Raw genomic sequence first — 25,577 nt, 5'->3', positions numbered from 1 at the left:
AAAGCGACAATGTGATTTTTGTATTGCTACATGTCTGTATAGTTTATGAAATGATGTGATAGCAATGTCAAAATGGCAGCTGATTACTTGTTTTTGGCCCTTATATCTGAACAAAAAAAAAGGTATATAGTGAAAGGCATACCTCAAACGACTAATGGGCCGATTTGGATGATTCTGACATCAAAGTATACATTTTCTGGGGTGCTGAGTTGATTTAAGAGGTGACTGAAGCCATTCAAATTCACAGTCATGTGTCAAAGGTCAATGTCAAGGTCATTTTGGATCCAAAATGTCCTATAAATCTACACATGTCTTGGATCTGCTTCTGGGTCAGATTCAGGGTCGAACAGATGAGCGTTAGCAGCCATGCTTTGTTTACAATAATGTAGAGAGTTGGTGTGTGTGTGTGTGTGTGTGTGTGTGTGTGCGTGTGTGTGTGTGCGCGCGTGTGTGTGTATGTGTGTAGTAGCAGCAGCACCTCAGCTATGTCAGAAGATGGCGCACTTTCCTAACATTCTGCATCTTTTTGCTTGTCAATTTTATTATCATGCAATCAACCCCCAACACATACAAACATAGACAATACAGCACGGGGGAAAAAACAGAAATAACAAAACAAGAAAAACAAACAATAATGCTTTGTTGTATGTATATCATACAAATGACAGATTAGAATTTAGGTTCTGGGGAAAAGCATTTGTTTTTTTCTTTGGCGCTTACCGTGAGCCGTAGTGACGTCAGCGTTACGTAAGCGGGCATAGTGTAACCAACGGGCCAAGATGGCGACGGAACCAAATAAGACTGAGATCCTGACGATCTTCAAAAAACTCCGATCCAATGCCACCAACAAGGTACAAACAGAACGCACGCAAACACACAAACACCCCGCGACGCTTTGTTTATGTTAAGAGGACTGTCGTTAGCATTAGCATTAGCCTCCGCACTGTCCGATTCCAGCTCCAAAATAGAGCTACAAAACCCAGATGCTAAAGCTAATGCTAAGGCCCTTCTGCTGCTGCTGTGTGACTGTGGACTGTGGACGAACAGACCGGGTTTAGAGCCACGTCACTCATTCTCTAAATGTCTTCTTGTCTGTAATTAAAACAGACCCGATCAGGCGATCTGATCCGATTACAGTCTGTAGTAGCAGGACCAGGGGGTCCAACAGCTTGTGTTGTTTGCTAGTCCCATTATGGTCTGTCGTTTGCTCCAGAATTGTTTGTGTGTGTGTGTGTGTGTGTGACTGTGTGTGTGTGTGTACGCACGCCTGGGAAACATATCTTAAAAGTGAAGACCCCCAAAATCACATGGGGATCCCGGTCCACAGGTTAAGAACTTCTGATCTATATGATGAATGATTGTGGAAGGCTGGGTTTGACATGAGACTTATGGCACAAAAAACATAGGTTCTTCAGTGGTTCGTTTGACTGATTGAAAATTTTATTTCACAGTATGTAGATAGCAGCAATTTGCAACGCTAGATTTTTTAAATAATGGGTCGAATCTGGAGTTGCAATACCCTCCATTGACTCCCCACTCATCCAATTTGGTTTGCCATCTGCTTGTCATAAACTACGTTAAACTCACCAACATTGCAGCTGTAGTACAATCTTGAATTATCCTCTTTCAATCTGCCGAGCTTGTTTTTCATAAAAGTCCACCTTAGAGATCTTATGAGCTACTTTCTGTCAAGACATCCTCTGCAGGTGATTATTTTTCTAAGTGTTGCAGTTTGGAAGCACTCGTTTCTGTTAACAGGTCGTGCTGCTGCCTCCTGCATTATGTGCAAAATCGAAACAGGTGGTACGCAGGACCGTTCAGTGACTTATGACAAGTGCTTCCAAACTCCAGCACTTAAAAAAAGAATCACCTGCACAGAATTTCTTGACAGAAAGTAGCTCATGACATCTCTACGGTGGATTTTTATGAAAAACAAGCTTGGCAGATTGAAAGAGGATAATTCAAGCTTGGACTGCAGCTGCAATGTTGGTGAGTTTAACGTCGTTTAAGACAAGCAGATCGCAAACCAAATTGGATGAGTGGGGAGTCAATGGAGGGTATTGCAACTCTAGCTTCATCCCATTATAAAGAAATCTAGAGTTGCAAATTGCTGCTAAGTATGTAGAATGAATGGGTACATTTCAAACGAAAGCACAAGTCACTACAAAAGCTGTTACTTGTGGATGACACCATGATAAAGCATATGACTGGTTTACAACAGGGTCCACCGTTTTCAATTCATAAGAACATTTAATTCATTTAACATTTAATATATGTATATAAAAAAAATCAATCGTCATATAAAGAAAGTAAAAAAAGGAACATCAGCCCTATAATGTCTCTGTTGATACATACAGTTGGCACAGTATTCCATACAGGAGCCATACATCGCTTGCACCCGCTCCTGGTAGAAATGAAAGATGCGCGGCATAAATGTGAATATGTGATCGATGCTCCGTTTGGACTCACCCATTAAATAGTTCCAAAGAGTGAAATATTGTGCTCTAGTTTCATATCCATGTGAAAGTTGTGGCACAAAACGTGTATTTAGTCAATTATCTCCACTTTTTCACGAGGCCCGGAATGATCGATGGACTGATTTTAACAACACTTCCTGTTGTTTACCGCAGACGTCCTCGCCAAATTGGCCAGGGAAACACAGGACAGTTTGGGTCACACAATTGGCAGGTGGTGTGATTAATTAATTACCCAGCACCGTCCTATCGCAATGCACCTGCCAATTGTGTGTCCCAAATATTTGTGCTTCCCATGTCAATTGGTGATGACGTTTGTGGTGCTCAGAGGAAGTTTTGATAAATGAAGTCAAGCTGTCATTCCGGGCCCCTTTGCCCGGAGAGAAAGATGTCCGGTCTGGGTGCAGCTCGTGAAAAAGTGGAGATAATTGACTAAATACACGTTTTGTGCCAGAACTTTCACATGGATATGAAACTACAGGACAATATTTCACTCCACGGAGCTGTAGGTAGCAGAGACTAAAATCTTGAGGTTCTCTCTGGGAGTAACAAGGATGCATAGGATCAGGAACGAGACTACGTTCCTGATCCTATCATTTTGGAAAAGAGTATTAATTAACTTCATAATGTGTTTACGTGAGTCCGCGACAGCTATTTACTTTTTTTTAAATTTCATTTTAACCTGAGTGATAATACGGTTAGCTAGCTGGATCAGTCAAACCAAAGGGCTCAAGTACAATGTTAACCATCCAAACTAAAGTGAAGTGGATGTTTCCAACTTTCTCAGTGGTACAATCAAATGCTTTCATATCTACAACAAAAAACTATTGTGATTTGTTATTTCCACGCAGGCCTGCTTTGACTGCGCAGCCAAAAACCCCAGCTGGGCTAGTATAACATATGGAGTGTTCCTGTGCATCGACTGCTCTGGAATCCATCGTTCACTTGGAGTTCACCTCAGCTTCATCAGGTAAGCCATATATACACACACACACACACACACACACACACACACACACACACCTCGGCTTCATCAGGTAAGCCAGTTGGACATCAACTGTCCAGTAGCCTCAAAATGGCAGTAACTCAGTTGTTGCTATCTTATTAACTAATGCAACAGAGCCCCGAAGTAACTCGCCTCATCCCTTCGATTCCCCTGGTTCTAAAGTCCTGACGTAACTCGCTCATCCCGACGATTCCCCTGGTTCGCGGAAGTAATTTCTCTATGGAGAATAACATGGGGTGATCTTAACTCAATGTCTGCCAAGGACTGAATTGACTGATTTTTTAGCAACTCCAGCAGCGCCAACGACGACTTTATCGTCTTTTTCAAACGGGTTTAACATTGGAAAATGTTGGAAAAAACATTGGAATTTATTTATTTTTTTAACAAAAAAATTAAAATGAAAATAAAATAAAAAAATGTATAGAGACTGGCGCTTAGGGACTTTTTGGCACTTCTTAAAAGCGATGGATGAGTTAATATCGTCTACTATAAGCGTTGTGGTCCAAAAGTAAACAAGCTGTCTCTGTGTTATTGTCAGGGAGGTGTCTCTATCGTTTGCAACAGTCAGTCACTCATATATGATACAGTCTGTTTCTAGTCAAAATGTAACTAATTCAGTAACATTAGCGTTTTCTCTCAGTCAGTTGATTCTTCATATCCATATGAGTGAAACGGCCGGGGTCACATGTTTATTTTTCAAACACAGTTCTTATAGGAGGCGATCTAAAATCCCCCTCTGGGGATTACAATGCAAATAAAAAGTGCATGAACCTGTTCTGCGCCCTCGGCCTCTACCAATATTGACGTCAGACTTCGGTGCTCTATGCTTTGTGTGTGTGTGTGTATATATACACACACACACACACACACACACACACACACACACACACACACACACACACACACACACACACACACACCCCTCACCTCACTGCCACTGGTTCTTAACCCATTCTGACCTGAGATCAGATTCAAACGAGGTTTCCACTGGACACACACTGGTCTGATTAACCCATTCTGACCTGAGATCAGATTCTAAAAATGTCAGTCGTTCTTCGATTTTTTTCAAAAATTGCAGACCTACAAGCTCGTAGCGCGCCACTCGGTGGCGCGCTATGAGCTTGTAGATCTGCTATTTTTCAATAGCTAAAGCATAACATGATGCTGACACCAAAATGGGTTCCCGTTCAGAATGAGGTCTGTAAATCTGAGTGTACAAATGGACCCCACCGGACCATGTGGTTCCATTTGTACACTCAGAGTTATTGTGGTCCTCTTGAGATTATAATGTTTGAGAACCACTGGTATTCTAATTGTATAGCAGATGTTGAAGTCCCAACTAAGTACCAGTTCTGGAAACCTTTCCAAATGTAATGGAACCGATTCTGGTTCTTCTTCAATGTTGGACCCGGTTCCTACGGTTCTGGATCACAACCTACCCTACGACAACGTTGTTTGTGGCTTATGTTTTTTATTCCCTTTCCCCTTCAGATCGACCGAGTTGGACTCCAACTGGAACTGGTTCCAGCTCAGATGTATGCAAGTTGGCGGCAATGCCAATGCGGTAAGATTTATACCTATGAAAAAGTCTCTTATGCGCATTGTCCAAATATTAGTTTGCATTTGTAATTGGGATTACTTCATTTATTTTTTGCAATAGCCAGATTATGGTGTTAATTTAGTTTTAGTCTGTGTTTTGTCCTAGACATATATATTTTTTAGTTTTAGTCGACAAAATATCCTACGATTTTAGTCGACTAAGATGTACAGTTGATTTTGTCGATTACACTTGGTTGCATGCTGAAAATAGCAGATCTACAAGCTCACAATGCGTCAATCTTCAATGTTCAGTGCCAACATCCAGTACAACCAAATTTAAAGTCACTTGTCTTTTAGTTCTGCTGGATCTCTTCTCCACTAGTCCTTAACTAACATTTGAGTCTAGTTTTTATTTGTTGACAAAATTGTCAGTATATTCAGGCTTGGTTATCGTAGCTTAATTCTTTTCCCCGTTTTCGTAAGTGAAAAAGGTCTTTGCTGAACGTTTTTTTGGTCATAGTTTTAGTGGACGAAAATCACAAATTATTATTTTTAATAGTCATTGCTTTTAGACTGATATGCTACGTTCTTGATTAGAATCGGATCCTAGTCTATTAACCCATTCTGACCTGAGATCAGATTCATACGAGGTTTCCACTGGGACACACACTGGTCTAATTAACCCATTCTGACCTGAGATCAGATTCTAAAAATGTCAGTCGTTCTTCGATTTTTCAAAAATAGCAGACCTACAAGCTCGTAGCGCGCCACTCGGTGGCGCGCTATGAGCTTGTAGATCTGCTATTTTGCAATAGCTAAAGCATAACATGATGCCAACACCAAAATGGGTTCCCGTTCAGAATGGGTTAAGGCACTACGCTGTCTCTGCGCGTGACGTATGCATTCTCCTTGCATACTGTATGTTGCGCTGGTTAAGAGCGTCTGCTAAATGTCTAAATTGTAATATAATACCCGATAATAAGTGACGGCTCTCTCCTCTCTCTGTGTAGACTGCCTTCTATCGCCAGCACGGCTGCACGACCAACGACACCAACGCCAAATACAACAGCCGCGCAGCTCAGCTGTACAGGGAAAAGATCCGACAGCAAGCCAACTCAGCTCTGTCTAAATACGGCACCGATGTGAGTATCAAGATTTGGTTTTATATATATATATATATATACACACACACACACACACACACACACACACACACACACACCCACACACACCTGAATGAAACACACCCATAATTTAACGTTATATTCAAGCTGTGTTTCTCTAAAATCTCTAAACCCACCTTATTAAATGTATGCCCCAAAGCTAAAGTTGGTTTGGCAATATTGTCATTTGGCAGGGATTGATGTTCATGTTCATTCCACATTTAGGTGGCAGTAGAATAGTAGAATGCATTTCTTTGAGTACTGGCTGTTGTCTTCATCTCGTGATACTGTTGTCTTCATCTTGTGATACTGTTGGGCTATGTTATCGATTAAATAATCCTCCAAAGATGAAGGAATGTCAAAGTTCTTCAGGGTGAAGTATTTATTAACACGATTCAGCAGAGAAACAATATACAGAGAGTGAGGAACAAGCCTCCTCCTTGCCTGTTCCAGCAGCCCCTCCGGGCGCAAGCCTCCTCAACCCCATCCTCAGACAGTCCTTATAGTCTTGTCTTAACAGAGATGCAAATACTAAATGTCCATATACGGATCTGCGCTAAACATAAGGGCGACACACAAATAAGTATACCTTTGCTGACAGCGTGGAGGAGTGAGCAAAGAGACTTAACCCATTCTGACCTGAGATCAGATTCATACGAGGTTTCCACTGGACACACACTGGTCTGATTAACCCATTCTGACCTGAGATCAGATTCTAAAAATGTCAGTCGTTCTTCGAATTTTTCAAAAATAGCAGACCTACAAGCTCGTAGCGCGCCACTCGGTGGCGCGCTATGAGCTTGTAGATCTGCTATTTTTCAATAGGTAAAGCATAACATGATGCTAACACCAAAATGGGTGCCCGGTCAGAATGGGTGAATGGAAGGAAGATAAATACACAATAATGCATATATCTGGCACTGTAGTTGGCATTCTAAAATTCCCATTGCAGCTATGCACCTTAGTTGAGACCTTTATTGTCTGTGTGTTTGCGGGCATTCTCTTTAGTTTTCTCTTATGTCAGCCATTCCCACATATGTATGACTTGGTGAAAAGAACATCAGGGAATGTATCGGACAAACCAAAACTCTCCCCATTGGCAAACCAACTTTAGCTTTTTGTGTGTGTGTGTGTGTGTGTGTGTGTGTGTGTGTGTGTGTGTGTGTGTGTGTGTGTGTGTGTGTGTGTGCACACGCTATAGATTGAGATGAGCTTGTGCTATGCATGATTATAAAGGTATGCGTTGAAATCATTGAACCCATCCTATGATTTGGACAATTTAAGTACTGTATTATGTAGCTGTCAATTGTAGAGCATGTATTTATGATTGTGGACCTTGTTACCAGAACTAGGGTTGTAACACACTCTGGGTTATGGTGTGGACCTTGTTACCAGAACTAGGGTTGTAACACACTCTGGGTTCTGGTGGTCCTTAGTTTGAGAACCACTGGTATTGTAACCATAGACTGTAAAAGAAATATGGACAAAGCGTTCCGCGGGTCTAACATGAACGTAAAATGAAGCCTGTCAGTCCTTGCAATGGAAGTCGCCATCTTTCTAGATCCGTTTGGGCCCAGCTGGCCCATTGGCTGGCCCAGACAACGAGGCGGGACTTCCCCCCCTTCTTCTTCGTTCGTTGGTTTTTATTTTGACTCGAGTGGGTGGGGGATCCCGTTCATAGACTGTAACGGTAGCCACGCCCCTCAGATCATGCGCGACTTTATGGTCATTTTTTTTAAATAAATGGGACCATAATTTTCCAAAAAGAATATTATGACATTAGAAATGAGACTTTAAACTAGTGACTGGAAGCAGAAAGTATTCATGACCATGTTTATTAAGGTAATACAGTCTAGGTGAAGTCTGACTGCCCCCCTGGTTGTAACGCAAAGTCCACATACTAGCTCTGCCTCTTGACGGTCGGTGTGATTAAACCGGTTCCGGAAACGGTTCCAAATTTGATGGAACCTAGGCTTGGGCGATATTGATTCTTTGATATCGGTATTGATACCGTGAATAATATCGCGATTATCGGTATTATCGATTATCAGCTGCTGTCGCCTCGTCACCGTAATTCAGCGTCGGTGCCAGTCAATGCATGGACACTAAGTTTTTAAGCAAATTATAGTTGTTTAAAATGAATTACTTGTAAATTCATCACACAGACACACACATACAGTAATGTAGATGTTTATTTAAAAGAAAATCCATATTTACATGACGGTAAAATTACGATATTGGGTATTATCGGTATTAAATTACGATATTACGGTATTATCGGTATGCAATATTATTTATAGACTCCACGATATTACCGATATTGATTTCAAATATCGCGATAAACGGTAATATCGATATATTGCCCAAGCCTAGAACCAATTTAGGTTCCTCAGTATAGAGGGTATGCGTGTGACATCATCGTACCTTCAAAGTTATGCAGGAACGCCCACTGAGTGTCAAAAAACTACTTTCTGGCCTCGACAGCCCATTCATCCACACAGAAAAGTCCTGTCTGATTGCATTAACCCATTCTGACCTGAGATCAGATTCATACGAGGTTTCCACTGGACACACACTGGTCTGATGAACCCATTCTGACCTGAGATCAGATTCTAAAAATGTCAGTCGTTCTTCGAATTTTTCAAAAATAGCAGACCTACAAGCTCGTATCGCGCCACTCGGTGGCGCGATATGAGCTTGTAGATCTGCTATTTTTCAATAGGTAAAGCATAACATGATGCTAACACCAAAATGGGTGCCCGGTCAGAATGGGTTAAACAATGTTAAACTCTCCATCTCCAACATCACAGCTGAACGAAAAGCTTGAATTATCTGCAAAGTTTTTGTTTTATGAAAATCCACCATAAAAAAAACGTTATGAGCTACTTTCTGTTAAGATTATTTTGTGTTAGAGTGTCAGAGTTTGGAAGTGCTTGTTTTCAATAACAACATTTTCTGCCTCCTGCATTACAGTATGTGACATTTAGAAACGGGTGGTACGGCAGGACGGTTGAGTGATTTCCAACGAGTGCTTCCAAACTCCAACACTCCAACATGCTGCTCAATGTTCTGCCACTCAGTCTATGTAACCCAACTCTAACCAGAAGCTGTCGTGTTCTTCCTCACAGCTATGGATCGACTCCTCTGCACCCAACACTAGTCTGGACACAGCCTCTGAGACCAAAGAGGCCGACTTCTTTGCAGAGCACACGCAGGTTGGTTAAAATAAAAGAAGGCAAAAAACTAGTACTGTATAACTAAAGCAAACTAAATATTAAATTGGATAAAATGGTTTCTGCATTACGCGGACCTAAAGGGATATTTCACTTCGTCTCTCCGGACTTTAGTGAGTTTTTAAGTTGTTGGAATCAGTATTTAGATATTTTTAATATCCATTTTATCAGACATTCTAACCATGTTAGATAAAAAACACCCCTCCTAGTTCTGGTGACTGATATTGCCCTATGAACCCCAGCACCCATGCTGTGAGGTGAGGTGGCCGTGTTTTAGTCAATTACGTTTTTATTTATTTTGTTTGGAAACCGGTTTCCGCTTAATTAAAACTCATTGACTGCCGGAATGGTTTCAGTCGTGTGTCCCTTCCCTGCCAAGGTCTCCATGCCAGAGATCTTATTTTGAAGACCATTAACTCCCGGGCTGAGGATCAGAAGTTGGCAAACGGCTATGTAGAGTTGGCCCAATCTTTATTTTATTTGAGTGGTGCAACCACTCCAAGGAACGGCAATGTACGTGTCCGCCTATGTGTTCACCTTTGTGTCTGTGTGTTTTGAATGAAGTGGACTAGGGAGGGGAACTTTATCAATGCCGGACCATTTCCTGTTTATCGATCCCTTAGCAACCGAGAGCTATTCAGACGGTAGTGAAGACGGTCTGGCCAATGGGCAGTCAGGATTATGGATCCATTGGCAGTCATGGATTATGGATCCTTGGGGTTTCAAATGTTTGAAAAGTATTAAACCCATTCTGAACGGGAACCCATTTTGGTGTCAGCATCATGTTATGCTTTAGCTATTGAAAAATAGCAGATCTACAAGCTCATAGCGCGCCACCGAGTGGCGCGCTATGAGCTTGTAGATCTGCTATTTTTGAAAAATCGAAGAACGACTGACATTTTTTAGAATCTGATCTCAGGTCAGAATGGGTTAATCAGACCAGTGTGTGTCCAGTGGAAACCTCGTATGAATCTGATCTCAGGTCAGAATGGGTTAAAATAACGCTGTGCTTCTGTTTGTGTCCAGCCTTCTAATGACTGGAGCATGGCCTCTACAGCCGTCTCAGAGCTGGATGGGAGCTCTGTGACGGACGCACCGAGCACCGACCACGACAACACCAACTCCCGTTAGTACAAACTCAAGCTTTTCTCAATGAATTCAACGTTTGCGTCATTTAGTTTGTTTCATTATATTCTAATGACTTGATTTTTCATTCCAGAATCAGAGGAAGGTCCGAGCATCGATGGACTGTTGATCATCTCGCCGAATGCCATCCTGGGTGAGTCTAGAATGAACTGCTGGTTGTTTTTTTGTTTTCTTTTGTTTTTTGGCGGTGGCCAATCATATCCTGGCCAATCCATGCACACACGCACCTCTGGCCAATGGGACAGGGATCGTCATAACTTTCTGACCGCGGTCGAGATCATGGATTTCACATATATGCCCCGTACAGACTTCCCGGTCCTTCATTACCATCCCCAGTTCTGCGATGACATCATGTGTCCCTATAGCGATGACATCATGTGTCCCTAGCGATGACATCATGTGTCCCTATAGCGATGACATCATGTGTCCCTATAGCGATGACATCATGTGTCCCTATAGCGATGACATCATGTGTCCCTATAGCGATGACATCATGTGTCCCTATAGCGATGACATCATGTGTCCCTATAGCGATGACATCATGTGTCCCTATAGCGATGACATCATGTGTCCCTATAGCGATGACATCATGTGTCCCTAGCGATGACATCATGTGTCCCTATAGCGATGACATCATGTGTCCCTATAGCGATGACATCATGTGTCCCTATAGCGATGACATCATGTGTCCCTATAGCGATGACATGTGTCCCTATAGCGATGACATCATGTGTCCCTATAGCGATGACATCATGTGTCCCTATAGCGATGACATCATGTGTCCCTATAGCGATGACATCATGTGTCCCTATAGCGATGACATCAGGGAACAACAGTTTTCTACCTCTGGTCTGCTTTGAGGCAGGACTCCAGAGAAGAAGGGAAGATATAACCTCATTGTCAGCTCTGTAGCAGTGGCCGGAAAACTGTGTTCTTCTGGATCGGACCAGTGAAGAAACACGGGGAAGGTTGCCGTATATTAGATCAGTCGATGGGTGGACTAGTGAAGAAACACGGGGAAGGTTGCCGTATATTAGATCAGTCGATGGGTGGACTAGTGAAGAAACACAGGGAAGGTTGCCGTATATTAGATCAGTCGATGGGTGGCTCTTCCAAGACAGTAACTGCCATCCAACCGTTTCTCTAGTTTCTTTGAAAGTGTCCATGTCTCGGAGCCATAGAGTAGAATCAACTCAACGGTCGTCCTAAATATTAGCTGGGATGACCAGATCTTATGCATGTCATTGCAGGCTGACCAGGCCATACCCTTCCTAGTTTGAAAGTCCTTTTGGGAAGAAGATATATTATATGAACCCAAATACTTGTAGTCATCAACCTGTTTCAGAGGAGTGTTAAGTGTTTTTATAATCAAAACCATCCCTGTATTTGGTTATTCCATTATAGATCATTGTTTTAGGTACAAGCTATGCAAGTAATAATGATATTAAACGCAAGTTCACCATCCTTTAGCGAATATTACTGCATAAACCCAGTGGAGAAGTCACAACCATGAGTAAAATTTGGCCTAAATCCTGAACAACATTACAACATAAACAACATAAAAATGTGTGCTGCTGCTGTTTTATTTTATTATTTTGTTGTGCCATTGATTTGTGGTATCCTGTCCGTAGAGGACTCCTGTCCTGTACAGAAGGCCATGCTTTTGTCATCAGATGAGACACGGACACCCACAGGTGATCAGAGTGCTTCGTTAGGGCTAATCAGTGTTTCCCCGCCTAGCCAGAAGCTGATGGTGCGGGGGGAGCTTTCACATATGCACGCATATGCATGCAGCGCACGTGGATTTTTATTTTTTGGTCTTTTGTGGTTATTTGCCTTTTTTGGCCTAATTTGCGGTCGCCTACTAAAGATCATACAGTGGTGGCTCGTCACACAATCACAATGGGATTAGCACTGGGGCTAATGTTCCCCCCCCCCCCCCAGAATACGGGTGCTGGGGTGCACATAGTGGAACCCTCCCTCGGGGGAAGCACTGGGCTAATGTTCCCCCCCCCCCAGAATACGGGTGCTGGGGTGCACATAGTGGAACCCTCCCTCGGGGGAAGCACTGGGCTAATGTTCCCCCCCCCCAGAATACGGGTGCTGGGGTGCACATTGGGGAACCCTCCGTCGGGGAAGCCAGAATACGGGTGCTGGGGTGCACATAGGGGAACCCTCCCTCGGGGGAAGCACACCCCAGAATATTCTGGGGTTCAAGTGGTTCCCATCTATTCCTGAGGTCTTGACACTTATTTCACTTGCTTGGTTGGAGTGGACGCTTTTTTATGTTCTTGCACCCAATGCAACTAAAGATTGTCATTGGTCGCACCATAATTAACAGGCGCGCGTGTGCGTGTGTGTGTGTGTGTGTGTGTGTGTGTGTGTGTGTGTGTGTGTGTGTGTGTGTGTGTGTGTGTGTGTATGCATCTACATTGTTTGCTGGTGTACCTACTGTATATTAAAAACACAGGCACACCAGTGCAACCAATAAGAAGTTGATCTGGAGCCCTGTTTTTTTAAATGGCTGCCTTTTAAATAAGCTGTGTTGTATTTTCTGTTCCAGATGTGAAACCCTCTCTTATTGGTAAGAAGAAACCCATGGCTGCTAAGAAAGGGGTGAGTGATATTACTGTAACACCATGCTTGGACCCTATTGGATGATATTTACACCGCAACACCATGCTTGGACCCTATTGGATCCAATTTAGTCACAAGCTCTTGTAAATACTTTTCATTGGTCCAGTATTTTTAAAACACACTTTCAGCCTGGCTGGCACCCATATTGTTGTCATTAAAAATATTGGCTAAAACCAATTTAAAATCTATTTTGACATTGGTTTGATGCCGATTTTTTTGCCAATTCACTGCCAGAGTAAATACATAAATAAATCAGCCCCTGCCAGCGATTTATCGTTTTTCCTCATTACCTTTCATGTAGTCACAGAATATTTATATCCAGTACGATTGATCCCCTGTTCGTTGATAAACAGCTGAGATAAAGGCGTTTAAAAAATGCAATAACATGGAAGTGAACTGAGTTTATTTTCAGGGATTTCTTTTTTGCGATTTGCAGAATTTCCTGCTAGAGAGAGTCAACTGTGACTCATACAACATATTCCTTGAAATGATAATGACTAATTAATCCTGTGTTCCTCAGCTGGGTGCTAAGAAAGGCCTGGGTACGAAGGTGAGCAGTAAGAGCTTCAACGAGGTGGAGAAACAGGCCCAGCTGACCGAGAAGATGCGAGAAGAGCAGGCTGTAGAGGCCAAGAAACAGGCTGAGGAGTCCATGTGAGCGACGGCCGTACTTAAACATGTATTTAAAATGCTGCCCTGGGGTTAGGGTTCTGTTGTGGAGGGTTAGGGCAGTCCGTACTTAAACATGTACTTAAAATGCTGCCCTGGGACACAACAGGAAATACGTGTTCAGTTCAGGATACCAGTTTCATCCAGACAGGATAAACTAATTACATTGGATAAACAAACCTCCCATCCCTAGGCCATGTCCTCCATACTGAAACACCCAGCACACCACACAGTTCACTCAAAACTAACCAAATGAAACTGACTAAACCGTTTAGCTACAAGGCTAAAACCATAACTGGTTAAAGCTCTATGTAAATAGAGGCTAAAACCATAACTGGTTAAAGCTCTATGTAAATTGTGACCGTACTCTTTGCTGTTCCACAACCGCGGTCCTCCCCGTCTCTCAAACTCTTTAATAAACAGAAAATGCATTTTTCAGGTGGGTTGTCAATTTAATCCAATCGGGAGAGAGAACCCATTTATTAACTTTGATTCCAGTGTTCCAGTAACACACATTTGTTTGCATATTGTTTCTTGTGATCCGTCATACACTAGGAGGAATTTGTTGAGCTGCCAATTCAGTACCACAATCTATACTTTATAGAACAGACCTGTAAAGAGCCTATTTGGTATAACTATTTGGTATAACTTATTTCACTCTACACTCATGTGGTTGACAAAAGTGCCAGCTCAGTGGCCTTGTGGTTAGAGTGTCCGCCCTGAGACTGGGAGGTCGGGGTTCGATCCCCGGCCGGGTCATATCAAAGACTGTAAAAATGGGACCCAGTGCCTGCTTGACACTCTGCATCAAAGGGTTGGATTGGGGGGTCAAATCTACTAATCAAATGATTCCCGAGCGCGGCGCACGCTGCAGCTCACTGCAGTAACGTGTGTGACAAATCGTATGACTTTGACTTTGATTTTAAGTTTTAAGCATATTTTGATGTAATGTAATGTTCCTACGGTTCCATCCCCAGCGTGGCCTCCATGCGTCTGGCCTACAAGGAGCTGGAGATCGACAGAAAGATGGAGGACAAGAAGATCCAGAACATGGAGGGCAAGAAGAGAGAGCAGGCAGAGAGGCTCGGCATGGGCTTCGGGAACAGGAGGTAACCCGGAGAATAGAATCTAGATCTGAATGTGGCTGTTAATAAGATATTTACTCACGAAACACACATGGGTTGTTGTGGTGTGTGTAATGGTGCTCCCTCACATGTACAGTAATATAAATGTGTGTGTGTGTGTTCCAGTGCTGTGTCCCACTCTGTGATGTCAGAGATGCAGATGATTGAACAGGAGACGCCCGTCGGTGCCAAGTCGTCTCCTCGCTCCAAACTGGACATGTTTGACGAGCCTGGATTCTCCTCCGGACCTCCCAAGTACTGAAGCACTGCTTAACGTCAATTAACCCCTGAGGCCTATTCTAAAAGGCCTTAACAGTTTTATGAAAAACCTATGTTGCTATATATTGTTGCTGTACCGTCCATCTCCATATTCCAACTTGTGTTTCTTTTTAAATTAACGCCGAGTCACAAAAGCAGATCAACAGGCTCGAAACATGGCACGATACGACTTGTTTTGAGCTTGTAGATCTGCTAAGTTTGAATCCTAAAAAGGACATATGAACGACAGAGACCATATAAAGCTAAAATGACACTTATAGATCTGCTATGTTCAAAGGAAATGTATCTTCAGGCCGGGGGTCTGTCTGCAGCCTGATGCAGAATCCCTTTCAGGGGTCTTTTCTTTTTTGTCAAATATGTTTTTATTGAACAGATTGTTACAAACATTATGATATGTTTTATATAGAAAACAAAAAATACAAGACAAAAAAGAGAAAGAAATCCCTTAACCCTCCCACCCATACTGCTCAGTGACACTGCATACTATATAATAAGATGATAGAAAGCTCATGGAAAACATTTGAAAAGAAAATGGCGTACAGTCAACCATATCAATGGTATCCTGTCTATTAATTGTTTCTACTCGGGTAATGGACAAGGGGGCAGCCAAACCCTTATCAAACTGTCTCTCCCTGTTTCTCAGGAAATACCTTATTCTCTCAAGATGAAGTGTACTAGTCATTTCATTTAACCAGTGCTTAAATGCAGGAGCCTCCTCCTTCCAGTGTGTCAGAATTAGTTTTTTCGCTGTAATCAGACCATATGAGAAGAGTTGTTTCTGTGCTCTCGTCAACATAGGCATGGAGTCTGACTTAAAGGCCTCCCACACCGTCTGCGACCGCCGCACGTCAAAACAGCCGCATCCGTTATTTTCAATGAACCTATTGCACACCGGCGGCGTCCGCCGCGTCGCGACGCGTGCCTGGCGCGCCGATAGAACCAGTTCTATTTCCCAGGCGGCGCGGCAACGCGTCGGATGGAGCCGGTGTGTGTTGGGCTTAACCCAGAATAATTAATACAGAACATTTCAGGGTTTCTTTGAGTTAAAGTGAGTTCTGGTGTGCAGGTACAAGGACAACCCGTTCACCGTGGGGGACGGGTTTGGGTCGGGATGGGACTCGGAGGGAAGCTCCGCCTCCTTCAGCACCTCCTGGGCCCTGGAGAAGGACCCGCCCAAAGAGGAGGTCACCATCTCCAGCATACAGCCAATCGGAGAGAGGTACACGTACGTGCACAAACACACACACAATATACTATACTATACTAGACTAGACTAGACTATAATATCGCAATTGCTTTAGGTTTGTCGGTTGAATAATTGTCAGTGACTGGCAGTAACCTTACTTTTTTTTTTTTTTTTAATGGAACCAATGTAGTTACTAGTTACCGGTATACTTAATCACAGGCTCTTGTTATCTCACTCGGTGCCGATATCGCAATTTGACACCTTCTGGTCCAAAGGCTTCTGGTCCAAAGGTCGAGATGTGTTCTCTACACGCTCCTAACGCCAGGGCTCCACTGGGCGCGTCTGCGTCGCGTCAGCGTCACAGAATGTTCCCTTTTTAATCAATGAAGGGTGGCTCCACTGCCCGCGTTGTGCGTGCGTGCCGCGTGCGTCACCATTAAAATTGAATCGGTTCGTTTTTTGACGTTTTTTCGTTCGGAGACGCAACGCGCCCAAACGAGCCCAGTGGAGCCCTGGCGTTACACTCTGAAATTAAAATTCCGCTGGCTTATTGATCTTTTTTGTTATTCATGTCCTCACTGTATTGCATTACTGCTCTTGTTTTTTAATGTTTATGCCTTGCTTTTCTTTTCTTTTCTTTCTCCATGGCTCTGTAAAGCACTTTGAGCTGCATTTCATGTCATGAAAGGTGCTATACAAATACAGTTGTATTATTATTATTATTATGCTATGGGAACGCAGTTTTTAGAATGGTAATATCTCAGATTCTTCTTATAGGACCAAAACAAGCTTGACAAGCTCATTTCTCTGATCCTTGTTAACAAAATGTATGTTTTGGGTGAATTAAATGGCAGCTACATGCTAAGCTACATAGTGTTTTTTCACTGTTGGCGGTAAATGTAAATATCTCTTCAAAAGTAGCGAAAAGGTCCAAACCTTTTAGTAACGGTTAGTTCCAAATAGCAGATTTAATAACGGTGTGGACAGTTAGTCAGTCCTAAAGATTACATTTGAGAGGCTGCAGTAGTATTACTAACGTAGTGTTTTATGGTTTGGATTCAGGCTTCCCAGCAGAAGGAAAGCCGAGGTGACGTCGCCCCCTGTGGCCGAGTCGAGCGAAGCCAGGCAGAAGTTCGCCAACGCCAAGGCCATCTCCTCCGACATGTTCTTCGGTCGAGAGAGCGTCGCTGAGGTGAGAAACCACTTTGAAACGGAACTAACAAAAAACAACTATAACACTTTCATATTTTCTAATTTAGACCAGCTATGTTTGGACACCCCTGGGATAATATGCTCTGCTGCCAGTTACGTTCCCCGCAGGCTATAAGTCATACACACGGCGTTGTGTCATCAGGGGCGTCAATAGAGAGTATGCACATGCAGTGTTGGAGTTTGGAAGCGCTCGTTGGAAATCATTCAACCGTCCTGCGTACCACTGTTTCTAAATGTCACATAATGCAGGAGGCAGCAAAATGTTGTTGTTGAAAACAAGCACTTCCAAACACTTGGAAAAATAATCAAATGCAGGGCATTTCTTGACAGAAAGTATAGCTCATAATGTTTCTATGGTGGATTTTTATGAAACAAAAATTTTGCAGATAGAAAGAGGATAATTCAAGCTTTTCGTACAGCTGCAATGTTGGTGAGTTTAACATTGTTTAATGCAATCAGACAGGACTTTTCTGTTTGGATGAATGGGCTGTCGAGGCCAGAAAGTAGTTTTTTGCCACTCAGTGGGCGTTCCCGCATAACTTCCAGGTACGATGATGTCACGCGCATACCCTCTATATAGCTGGTGGGTGGAGCTTGGGGTAAAGCTCAGAGTTCTCCCAGATGGAATAAACACAGATCACAGGCGCACAGATCCTTGTTGCCACTCGACAAGGAATGCTGCTTTAGAATAATATGAAACAAGCTAGAGTCTGATTGGAATGTTGTCCTTAACCTCTGGACATGATCCAACACAACACAATGACCTGATATATTCGCCTGGTAAGAGACTTTTCTATAGATCTGACAATTAAACGCTTGAAAATGTATGGACATTTTTCAACATGGAAACAATTGACGATTATCCAAAAATGTATATTGTCCATCTTGCAAAAAAAAAAGAAAAGACAATGCCTTCATAAAAAGGAAACGTTGATGACACTGTTGCTTCTTTCTCTGGCAGTACGACGCTAAGACGCGCCTGGAGGGAATGTCCAGCAGCACTTCCATCAGCTCTGCTGACCTGTTTGGAGACGGCACTGACCGCAACTCAGGTAGGTCACATTATCCTGTACAACACCGCCTCCTAAACACTGACTGCAACTCAGTTAAGGTCACATTATCCTGTACAACACCGCTTACCAAACACTGACCGCAACTCGGGTAAGGTCACATTATCCTGTAGAACACCGCTTCCCAAACACTGACTGCAACTCAGGTAGGTCACATTATCCTGTACAACACCGCTTCCCAAACACTGACTGCAACTCAGGTAGGTCACATTATCCTGTAGAACACCGCTTACCAAACACTGACCGCAACTCAGGTAGGTCACATTATCCTGTAGAACACCGCTTCCCAAACACTGACTGCAACTCAGGTGAGGTCACATTATCCTGTACAACACCGCTTACCAAACACTGACTGCAACTCAGGTAGGTCACATTATCCTGTACAACACCGCTTACTAAACACTGACTGCAACTCATGTAGGTCACATTATCCTGTACAACACCGCTTACTAAACACTGACTGCAACTCATGTAGGTCACATTATCCTGTACAACACCGCTTACTAAACACTGACTGCAACTCATGTAGGTCACATTATCCTGTACAACACCGCTTCCCAAACACTGGGTCGGGACCCATTTTTATGGGTCCCCTTATTTATTTATTTAGTTTCCTACATTTTGTTTTTAATTATTATCTCAAAACATTTCCAAAAAAGTAAAAAAAAATCACAAATTAAAAACAAATTCCATAAATTAAGTAGTAGTGAAAATAGCCGATCTACAAGCGCACAACGCGGCACAGAGAATTTAATAACATTGACTGGTTGAAGCGAACTGTCGAACAAAGGTTGAAAGACCAGTTTCTGCAAAAGTGGCAAAGTGAACTCGATAGTATGACATCATGTGACATCTATGTTGAATACAAACAAAGAGTTCAAACTTGAAAAATACCTTATATGTGAAAACCGTAAGTATAGACAGGCTATTTGCAACCTTAGGCTAAACAACACAAGAATCCCAAAGGTCATCGGTAGATATAAAGGACTGGAAAGAAGTCAGAGGATTTGTAACCTATATGTAATGAAGCCAGCATTGGAGATGAGTACCATGTTTTGTTGGAAATTATGTAAGAATACTGGCATTATGAATTTCAGGCAAAAATACCTGCCACTTAATTTTTTTACCCACCCTTCTATGTTTAAATTAATTGCATTACTAAAATCTGAAAAACAAAAAGTAATCTATAAATTGGGTGCTTTTCTGAAAAATGTTCTTCCACTGTACAAATAGGGAAAGCCTTCCGATATGTCCATGTATATCGTGTAATCTGTAATGTATTGTATACTTTAGATTTGTATACTTTTATGAATCTGTGCTCCAAACCATGTGATCATGTGAGTTCAATAAATGATGATGAGATAAATACTAAATCTAATATCTTCTCCGGGTGCAGCGGGTTTCGACAGCGTGCTTCCAGCTGGTCCAGATATCGCTCAGTTCAAACAGGGAGTGAAGACGGTGGCCGGCAAGATGGCTGTGCTGGCCAACGGAGTCATGAATACCATCCAGGTAACGTCTCTAAATGAATCTCATGTCAGTGGTTCCTCCCAGTGTTTTCTGAGTCGGGGCCCACATGGAAATCTCAAAAGTCCAACCCTTTACGTTCTGACATAACACTTTAGTTCCTATTTATCGGTATCACAATGGAAACACACTTATTCATCGCCAATTAGGACAACACATCGACTGGACTCAAATGTAATCGGATGAAATGTTTCATGTCATAGATGGATAGATAGCTTTATTGTCATTCAGCAGATACATAAAATGCATAAGAGAACGAAATGTCGTTTCACTGGCTTTTAGTATGCTAGTTAAAAGAGAGCTAAAATACTATTAAAATCTCAAATCCACTTTAAAAACAATATAAAGTAAAAAGCACCATTAGTTCATTGAGAGACAGATATTTCACAACAGGAGTCCTTATAGCAGCATATATAGGGGGAAAGGTTAGGGGATATTGCACGTGTTCAAAAGTCTGATGGCTTTGGGGGAAAAAGCTCTTGGAAAACCTTTCTGTTTTACTTCCAATGCTTGGATACCTTCTGCCAGAAGGACAACAGAGTGAACAGTCCCTGGTGTGGGCATAGTTATATATGAATAGAGAAGACACCCCAGTTCTCCTCCCATCCACTTGCATTAAGTTGCTCAAAAGCGCATGAGGCGATTTCACTCCTCCTTCCTGGTAGGAACAACAGAGTGCATTCTGGGATGGATTTGCCTCAAACACATGTACGCGCTGCCGTTGACTATCATTGTGCCGTTTGTGCTGCGTTCACGTATGAAACATTCGTTCACGTGTCATGGCCCCAAACACATGAACGTTGCGCAATGATAGTCAACGGAGCAGCACTGGCTCGAGCTTTAATGACAAATTCGGCCACTATGTCCATTTGGCCTCAGGGTTTCCTCTGGGTGCCTTCTCTATTGTATATATACATACTCTAAGGGTGTGGGTGGGTGGGGTCATTCCTGATTATGTTGGCCCTCCTAGACAGACAGCGGTTGTGCGAAGTGTCCTTGATGGAAGGCAGTGAATGTCCCGATGGTTTTCTCCGCTGTCCTCCTCACTACTCTCTGTACTGTTTTCCTGTCGTTGACAGGATCGCTACGGCTCCTACTGACCAGTGACTCCTCCCACCAACCCTCTGGGAAGAGAATACTAACACAGCCATCTCCATCTCCCTTCTAGAGAGCGCCCCCTAGTGTCCAGGAGGAGGAAACCGGCACCATTATGCCCCGGTTTATACTTTGTCGCATGGCGCAACAAACAACCGATCTACAAGCCCACAAAGCGGCACGTTATGCGGTGAGCTTGTAGATCGGCTGTTTGACGTGACGATACAACGCTGTAACGATGAAGCATAAATCGGGCCTCATTTACCGACGGGGAGGGGGGGGGGAGAGATGGTCACAGACACGTTCACAGACACGTTCAACAGTATTGTTTCTCCTCAACAGACTTGACTTGGGAAACCGTGGGGAAGGTGTACGGTTACGGTAGTCTTTTCTTTTTCCAAAAAGAGAGGATTTTGTTGTAATTTTCTTTTCATAAAAGTCTGTAGATTTCACAATATTCTAACAAGTCGATTCTATTTTATTCCTTAAACCAAGGTGTTTTATTTTTGTCATCAGATATTATATCATGCTTGATGTAACTTTTTGTTATATTAATTATGCTGACTCAAAACATGAGCAGTGTAATTATACGTTTTAATGGACCACACTCATTTCCAACCTACAATTAATATTGGCTCCTCACCATTGCTCAGTCTAAGATGCTCATTATACTCTGTTATTATAATATATATTATTATATATAGTATTATTATACTCGGTCTGTGTCTCATAGGAGGGCTGTGGACGGTTCAGGGCAAGTTAGGTAATTTCAAACAAAGATGTCAAACTTCTTTTTAACATTTTTTAGAAATTGATGCCAGAAAATTGGCTTCTATTTCAACTAAAATGCTAAAACTTTCCACAAAGATAAAAAGGCTTGAGAGTTTCTATTGGCTTTGGAAGCTCATGATGTCATGATGTCACTGGTAGGCAGCCCGGTGAGCCCACCAAACAAGATGGCGTAATTAAGACGGTAAATGGTGGCATCTTACATCACGCATTGGTGAGGAAAAAAGTGCTTATTTAACCATTCAGTGGTTTTGTGTCAATCGAATCCAGTGTTCAAAATGCACGGCTGCTAAACTTAACAGTGCTGTTGCTGTTCAACTTGACTTTGTTTCTATGCAGTACAGACTTGACCACTTAAGCCCCAGCGTCTGTATTGTGGGGAAAATGGCTCACATTGTGAGCTTCCCCACAATAACGGAAAAGACTTGGAATACGTATAAAGCAGTGGTTCTCAATCTTGAGAGGGGGTCCCCAGGTGCGGTCCCCAGCAAAATGATGGAGAGTTGGTAACCAATAACCATATGGACCCTTATAGATGCATTATTTAATTTACAAGAAGTCTACACAGTTAAGAGAATGTAATATAATTGTTATTTTGATCAACGTTTGCCTGCCTGTTGTCTCTCCTATATAGTACCACATCAATACAGCGTGGACTTTGTTTTGCGTCTGCGAGGCTAAATCAGATCAAGTGGTGGTCCGTGGCTCAAATGCTGAATACATAATTTACCTTTTTATATGAAAAAGTTATAAAATCACTGGTATAAATTAGTGCCCTAAGGGACTCCGGGCGACCATAACGGGGTTTAAGTGGTTAAGAAGAAGCAGCAATAAGTGTCTTTGCATTAGAATTATGACTGAGTCTGCATATAGGTGGATTTACATGATGCAGTAATTCTGTTGAAAGGGAACTTAAATGTTATTTAAGGTGAATCTTACGCTTCTTTTGGGACTCAAGTATACATTTTCGTTGCTGTCGGGTGGATTACCCAAACCTGTTCCTAAGGAAATTATTTAAACAAAAATTAAGAAATGTTGAATGTTCTAATCATCTAAATGGATCCAATGTAGCTTTTTGATTTATTTTTCCAAAATATGGACAATCTGCAAGCTCAATCTAAGCGTGTGAGCTTAGACGGGGCGTGTAGATTCTCACTACTTTTGCACGATGCTCTTGTACAACCTGAACCCACGTGGGCTATTCATCTCTGACAAAAACATCACGTTTGAAACATGGCGATACACTTTAAACCGTGGGGTTTCTGCCCGACGGCGGTGATATTTGAAGGCCGACAGAACACTTCCATCCTTCCTAAAAGAAAACGTGCCGTTTCAGCATGACTGCATGAGCTCTTTGCGCGCACAAAGCATCGGAAGGTGTCAGATTAGTACGATGTCCTCACAATAGAACGATGCGCTTCATGTCAAATGTCGGTCTCCCTTTAGCAGGCTGAAGCCGGCGTGCTTTCCGGTCTAGAGGGGTGGGCACGCATCCGGTCTAGAGGGGTGGGCACGCATCCGGTCTAGAGGGGTGGGCACGCATGGAGCAAGCGCTAGAGAATATCGGTTCAGCGATCACAGAGCCAAATGCGAACGGAAATAAAAGCCTGGGTACAGAGGCTAGTCTCCCTTTAATTCAAACGCGTCAAAGTTTGACATCTCTGTTTTCTGACCGGAAAGGATTGGCAGTTAGATTTTTTTAAATGTTATTTGTATTCAGATTACAGTAAATCGGCCCACATTTACACTGATCTCTGTAAAGCAGTGGTTTTCAACTAGTAGTCTGGGGACCACCAGTGGTCCTTGAGGGGGTTCCAGGTGGTCCGGGGACCACCAGGGGTCCTTGAGGGGGTTCCAGGTGGTCCGGGGACCACCAGTGGTCCTTGAGGGGGTTCCAGGTGGTCCGGGGACCACCGGTGGTCCTTGAGGGGGTTCCAGGTGGTCCGGGGACCACCAGTGTTTCTTGAGGAGGTTCCAGGTGGTCCGGGGACCACCAGTGGTTCTTGAGGGGGTTCCAGGTGGTCCGGGGACCACCAGTGGTTCTTGAGGGGGTTCCAGGTGATCCGGGGACCACCAGTGGTCCTTGAGGGGTTGTCCAGGTGGTCCAGGGACCACCAGTGGTCCTTGAGGGGTTGTCCAGGTGGTCCAGGGACCACCAGTGGTCCTTGAGGGGTTGTCCAGGTGGTCCCCAGCTAAATGGAGAGTTGGTAACCAAATGGAACCTTCGAAGTCTTTAGCCTTTACTCTCTCAAGAGTTACATTATTGTTAAACTGCATTACTCAAGTCTTCACAATTAGAGAATTTAAAATAATTGTTATTTTGATAATTTTCCATATCTCGCCTGTGGTACCACATCAATACAGAATGGAATTGTGGATGAAATCGTATCCAAAGTCAACAAATTCTACGTTTTGACTAAATCTCATCAAAATGTGGTGGTTTGTGGCTCAAATGCCTAATAAATAATAGACCTTTGATATGAAAAAGGTTGAAAATCACTGCTGTAAATAATAAATATGTATGTTTTGCTCCCCTAACCCCCCCGCTTAATGTAATCTTAGGAACTTTGGGATCTTGACAAATATCTTAATTTGTTTTCGTTCATAGACATATTTGGCCAAAGGACAGTTTGTTTGGTATAAATAACATACTAGAACAAACGCTATAGCTGGTTTTTTCCCCCCCCACAAGGATTCTCGTCTTGCACGCCAAACCTTTTGTCATAGGTATTTATTTCCTGATTAAAGCCCTTTAATGTTGAAAGTAGCAGTCACATTGTGAGCTTGTACGTCTGCTGTTTTGAGAATACATTAGGGCAGTCGTTCTCAACCTGTGGGTCCCCACATGATTTGGGGGGGGGGGACCCCAGATGACAGTGAAGTGACAATTTAAGGACTTTTAAGACTTATATAATACCTCAAAGGCTCTAAAAGAAAAAATACCATTACATTACTGCATCAAAAGTAATCTGCAAACCATGCTATAAAAACTGGTCAAACATTGGCCAGATTATTAAATGATAAAGAAAGAGGCTACAATTATTGTGAAAATAGCCAGTTCACAACAAGCTTGTAGATCGGCTATTTTCACAATATTTATCAGTGGAACCATTCTGTTGCTTGTCCGGGTGGGGGGGGGGGGTCCCCAGTTCAAATATGATTACTTTGGGGGGGTCACAGCCTGAAAAGGTTGAGAACCACTGCATCAGGGTTAAGACGGTATCCTGGACTGGAGAAATGTCAATGTAACCCAAAGAACATCAAAATACAACCTCTGCATGTCTATAAATGCTGTCCGACTGCACAACCACTGCAGTATAAAATGATGTATCCTGTCCATCTTACCCAGACGATGCTTCATCCGTAGTATGTTTGAATTAAAGTTTAAAAATGATGTAGGCCTACTTACTGCATAGATGAGGGTCGTG

The 25,577-nt window shown here is 42.8% G+C and overlaps 1 protein-coding gene across 2 annotated transcripts; it reads left to right on the top strand.

Moving 5' to 3' along the window:
• Positions 1-736: 736 nt before the first annotated feature.
• On the top strand, positions 737-24,687 carry arfgap2 (ADP-ribosylation factor GTPase activating protein 2). 2 transcript variants are annotated; one of them, XM_080783704.1, is made up of 17 exons: positions 737-851; positions 3,326-3,444; positions 4,972-5,044; positions 6,030-6,161; positions 9,311-9,397; positions 10,442-10,541; positions 10,635-10,694; positions 13,125-13,177; positions 13,719-13,852; positions 14,845-14,976; positions 15,118-15,246; positions 16,337-16,489; positions 17,519-17,648; positions 18,630-18,720; positions 20,135-20,250; positions 21,345-23,967; positions 24,331-24,687. In XM_080783704.1, the coding sequence occupies exons 1-16, from the start codon at positions 780-782 to the stop codon at positions 21,363-21,365; spliced, it is 1,602 nt and encodes a 533-aa protein (XP_080639830.1). In that variant the 5' UTR covers positions 737-779; the 3' UTR covers positions 21,366-23,967; positions 24,331-24,687. The 2 variants fall into 2 exon arrangements, with proteins under 2 accessions (XP_080639830.1, XP_080639829.1); XM_080783703.1 differs by having other exon boundaries at positions 16,337-16,495; positions 21,345-24,087.
• Positions 24,688-25,577: the final 890 nt, after the last annotated feature.

Source organism: Protomyctophum bolini (genome assembly GCF_963924005.1).
Source record: "Protomyctophum bolini genome assembly, chromosome: 1".
Classification (NCBI taxonomy): domain Eukaryota; kingdom Metazoa; phylum Chordata; class Actinopteri; order Myctophiformes; family Myctophidae; genus Protomyctophum; species Protomyctophum bolini.
The sequence above is the reverse complement of the archived record's forward strand: the minus strand, read 5'-3'. Positions and strand labels throughout refer to the sequence as shown.

Excerpts from the sequence above, each read along its gene's own strand:
- arfgap2 (XM_080783703.1), top strand. The coding sequence starts at position 780 with ATGGCGACGGAACCAAATAAGACTGAGATCCTGACGATCTTCAAAAAA. Across the intron at positions 10,542-10,634 it reads CCACGACAACACCAACTCCC|AATCAGAGGAAGGTCCGAGC; the intron begins GTTAGTACAAAC and ends TTTTCATTCCAG. Across the intron at positions 16,496-17,518 it reads CCAATCGGAGAGAGGTACAC|GCTTCCCAGCAGAAGGAAAG; the intron begins GTACGTGCACAA and ends GTTTGGATTCAG.